This window comes from Pongo pygmaeus, chromosome 22 (genome assembly GCF_028885625.2).
Source record: "Pongo pygmaeus isolate AG05252 chromosome 22, NHGRI_mPonPyg2-v2.0_pri, whole genome shotgun sequence".
NCBI lineage: Eukaryota > Metazoa > Chordata > Mammalia > Primates > Hominidae > Pongo > Pongo pygmaeus.
This window is the reverse complement of record NC_072395.2, coordinates 4,599,590-4,604,371: the sequence shown is the minus strand read 5'-3', so window position 1 is coordinate 4,604,371 and position 4,782 is coordinate 4,599,590. Positions and strand designations below refer to the sequence as shown.

Below are 4,782 nucleotides of genomic sequence, written 5' to 3'. Positions count from 1 at the left end.
TGGAATGGACTCTGGAATATAACGTGGAACGTAATCGAATGCGGAATGGAAAGGAATGGCATGTGGAATGGAATGGAAAGGAATATGGAATGGAATGGAATGGAGTGGAATATGGAATGGAACGTGGAATTTAGTGGAATGGAAGGTGGAATGGAACGTGGAATTAATCGTGGAATTGAACTTGTTATGGAATGAGGAATGGCACGTGGACTGGAATGTGAAATGGAATGTGGAAGGTAATGTGGAATGGAATGGTATGCAACGTGGAATGGAAAGTGGAATGGAATGTGAAATTGAATGGAATGGAATGAGGAAAGGAATATAGAATGGAATGGAAAGGAATGTGGTTGGAATGCGGAATGGAGAGCGGAATGGATAGTGGAATGAAATGTGGAATCGAGTGTGTAACGGAACGGAATGGAATGCGGAATGGAATGTGGAATGGAATGGAATGGAAAGTGGAATGCAATGTGGAATGGAATGGATGGAAATGTGGAATGTAATGTGCAATGGAATGTGGAATAGAATGGAATGGAATGTGGAATTGAATGGAATGGAATATGGAATGGAATGTGGAATGCAATGGAACAGAATGTGGAACGGAATGCAATGGAATGTGGAATGGAATGGAATGGAATGTGGAATGGAATGTGTAATGAAAACAAATTAAATCTGAAATGTAAAGTGGAATATAATGTGGAAAGGAAAGTCAAATGTAATGGAATGGAATGTGGAATGGAACGTGGAATGGATTGGAATGGAACGTGTTGTGGAACGTGCAATGAAACGTGGAAGGGAACATGTAATGGAATGAAATTTGGAATGGAATGCAAGGAAAAGTGGAATGAAATGTGAAATGGTTTGTGGTATGGCATGTTGAATGGAATGGAAAGGATTGTGGAATGGAATGTGGAAAGGAATGTGGAATAGAATGTGAAAGGGAACATGGCATGGAATGTAATGGAATGTGGAATACAATGTGGAATGGAATGTGGAATGGAATGGCAAGGAATGCGGATTGGAATGTATTGGAATGAAGAAAGGAATGTGGAATGCAATACAATGGAATGTGGAATGGAACAGAATGGAATGTAGAACGGAATGTGGAAAGGAATGGATGGAATGTGAAATGGAATGTGGAATGGAGTGTGAAATTGAAAGTGGAATTGAACAGAGTGGAATGTGGAACGGAATGTGGAAATGAATGTGGAATGGAATGGAATGGATTGTGGAATGGAATGGCATGGAATGGTATGGATTATGGAATGGAATGGAAAGGAATGTGGATTGGAACATGGAAAGGAACGTGGAATGGAAAGTGGAATGGAACGTGAAATGGAAGGTGGAATGGAATGGAATGGAATGTGGAATGGAATGTGGAATGGAAAGGAATGGAACAAGTAATGGAATGTAGGATGGAATGGAATGTAATGTGCAATGGAAAGTGGAATGCAAATGAATGGAATGTGGAATGGAATGCAATGGAATATGGAATAGAATGGAAAGGAATGGAATGTAATGTGCAATGGAAAGTGGAATGCAAATGAATGGAATGTGGAATGGAATGCAATGGAATATGGAATAGAATGGAATGGAATGGAATGTTGAAAAGAATGAAATAGAATGGAATGGAATGTGGAATGGAATGGAATGTGGAATGCAATTTATTGTAGTGGAATGTGAAATTGAATGGAATGGAATGTGGAATGGAATGGAATGGAATGTGGAATGGAATGTGCAATGGAATGTGGAATATAATGTGGTATGGAATGTGGAACGGAATGTGGAATGTAATTGAATGGAATGTGGAATGGAATGCAATGGAATGCGGAATAGAATGGAATGGAATGGTATGTGGAATAGAATATAATGGAATTGAATGGAAATTGGAATGGAATGGAATGGAAGGTGGAATGAAATGTAGTGTAGTGGAATGTGAAATTCAATGGAATGGAATGTGGAATTAAATTGAATTGAATGTGGAAAAGAATGCAATGGAATTTGGAATGGAACGTGAAATGGAATGGAATTGAGTGTGGAATTCAACATGGAATGGAATGGAATGGGACTTAGGATGGAACGTGGAATGTAACGTGGAATGGAATGGAATAGAATGTGTGATGTATTGTGGAAAGGAATGGAATGCAAAGTGGAATGGAATGTGGAATGGAATGGAATGGAATGGGGAATGGAATGGCATGCAATCTGAAATGGAAGGTGGAATGCAATGTGAAACTGAATGTGGAATGGAATGGGAATTGGAATGGAATGGGAAATGGAATGAAATGGAACGTGGAATGGAATGAGAAATGGAAAGTGGAATGGAATGTGAAATGGAATGGAATGGAACATGGAAGGGAATGCTATGTAACGAGGAATGGAAAGTGGAATTGAACGTGGACACGAACGTGCAATGTAAAGCGGAATGGAATGGAATGGAATGCAATGTGGAACGTAATGGAATGGAATGTGGAAGGGAATGTGTAATGGATTGAGGAAAGGGATGTGGAATGGAAAGTGGAAAGGAATGTGGAATGGAACGGAATGCAAGGTGAAATGGAGTGGAATGGAATGTGGAATGGAATGTGGAATGAATGGAATGGAATGTGGAATGGAATGGAATGGCATGTGGAATGGAATGACAAACGGAATGTGGAATATAATGTGGAATGGAAAGTGGAAAGAAATGTAGAATAGAACGGAATGCAATGTGCAATGGAATGGAATGAAATATAATAGAAAGTGAAACGTAATGTGGAATAGAATGTGAAACGGAAGGTACAATGGAATGTGGAATGTAAAGTGGATTGAAATGAAATGGAACGTGGAATGGAATGGAATGTGTAGTGGATTAGAATGGAATGGAAAGTGGAATAGAACCTGGAACGGAAGGTGGAATGGAACATGGAATGGAAAGTGGAATGGAATGGAATGTGGAATGGAATGTGGATTGGAATGTAATGGAATGTGGAATGAAATGGGGAATGCAAAGGAATGGAATGTGGTTAGAATGTGGAATGGAATGTGTAATGGAAAGGAATGGAATGTAGAATGGAATGTGGAATGGAATGTGGAATGCAACGAGCAGTGCAACGTGGAATGGAATGGAATGGAACTTGGAATTGAATGTGGAATTCAATGGAATGGAATGCGGAATGGAATGTGTAATGGAAGGTGGAATGGAATAGAATGAAATGTGGAATTGAATGTGGAGTGGAATTGAATGGAATGTGGAATGGAGTGCAATGCAATGTGTAATGAAATGTTGAGTGGAATGTAGAATGGAATGTGGAATGGAATGGAATGGTATTTGGAATGTAATGTGGAATGTAATGTGGAATGGAAAGGAATGCACGGTCGAATGTAATGCGGAATGGAATGTGGAATGCAAAGTGGAATGCAATGGAATGGAATGTGGAATGGAATGTGGAATGGAATGGAATGTTATACAATATGTAATGGAATGGAGTGGAATGCCGAATGGTACCTGGAAAGTAACGTGTAATGGAACGTGGAAAGGAAAGTGGAAAGTAATGGAATGGAACATTAAATGGAATGTGGAATGGAATGGAATGGAAAGTGCAATGGAATGTGCGATGGAATGGAATGGAATGTGGAATGGAAAGTGGAATCGATGGGAACGGAATGTGGAATGCCATGGAATGGAATGTGAAAAGGAATGTGGAATGGAATGTGGAACGGAATGTGGAATGGAACGTGGAATGGAACGTCACATGGAATGGAATGGAAAGTGTAATAGAAAGTGGAATGCAATGGAATGGAACGTGCAATGGAATGTGGAATGGAATGTGGAATATAATGGTAAGGAATGTGGAATGAAATGGAATAGAAGGTGGAATGGAATGGAATGGAATATCGAGTGTAACATGAAATGGAACGTCGAATGGAATGGAATCGAACGTATTTTGGAACGTGGAATGGAATGGAATGGAACATGGAATGGAAAGTGGAATGGAACGTGGAAAGGATTGTGGAATGAAATGTGGAACGTAATGGAATGAAATGTGGAATGGAATGTGGAATGGAATGGAATGGAAAGTTGAACGGAATGTGGAATGGAATGGAATGCAATGTGGAATGGAATTTTGAATGGAAGGTGGAATGGAATGTGGAATGGAATGTGGAATGGAACAGAATGGAATGTGGAATGGATTGTGGAATGGAAAGGAATTAAATGTGGAATGGAATGTGGAATGGAATATGCAATGGAATGGAATGGATTGTGGAATGGTATGGAATGGAATGTTAACCAATGTGGCATGAATTGTGGATAAGAACGGAATGGAATGGTAAGGAATATGCAATGGAATGGATGGGAATGTGGAATTGAATGTGGAAAGGAACGGGGAACGGAACATGGAATGGAACGTGGAATGGAAGGCGGAATTGAATGGAATTAAAATTGGAATGGAATGTGGAATGGAATGGAATGGAAAGTGTAATGGAATTTGGGATGGAATGCAATGAAATGTGAATTGGAATCTGGAATGGAAAGCGGAATAGAATGTGGAATGGTAAGTGGAATGGAATGTGGAATGTAACTGAATGGAATGTGGAATGGAATGTAATGGAAAGTGGAATAGAATGGAATGGAATGTGGAATAGAATGGAATGGAATGGAATGTGGAATCGAATGGAATGGAATGGAATGTGGAATAGAAGGGAATCAAATGGAATGGAATGTGGAATGGAATGGAATGTGGAATGGAATGGAATGGAATGTGGAATGCAATGTAAAGGAATGGAATGTGAAATTGACTG

At 39.6% G+C, this 4,782-nt stretch overlaps 1 protein-coding gene across 1 annotated transcript; it reads left to right on the top strand.

Moving 5' to 3' along the window:
* The first annotated feature begins 1,804 nt into the window (after positions 1–1,804).
* Positions 1,805–4,352, top strand: LOC134738967 (bifunctional endo-1,4-beta-xylanase XylA-like). The gene is made up of 2 exons (XM_063659720.1): positions 1,805–1,850; positions 3,348–4,352. Exons 1-2 carry the CDS (start codon positions 1,821–1,823, stop codon positions 4,020–4,022), a joined length of 705 nt encoding a protein of 234 aa, XP_063515790.1. The 5' UTR covers positions 1,805–1,820; the 3' UTR covers positions 4,023–4,352.
* The last annotated feature ends 430 nt before the right edge of the window (positions 4,353–4,782 follow it).

Excerpts from the sequence above, each read along its gene's own strand:
- LOC134738967 (XM_063659720.1), top strand. The coding sequence starts at position 1,821 with ATGGAATGCGGAATAGAATGGAATGGAATG. Across the intron at positions 1,851-3,347 it reads GAATAGAATGGAATGGAATG|GAATGCACGGTCGAATGTAA; the intron begins GTATGTGGAATA and ends TGGAATGGAAAG.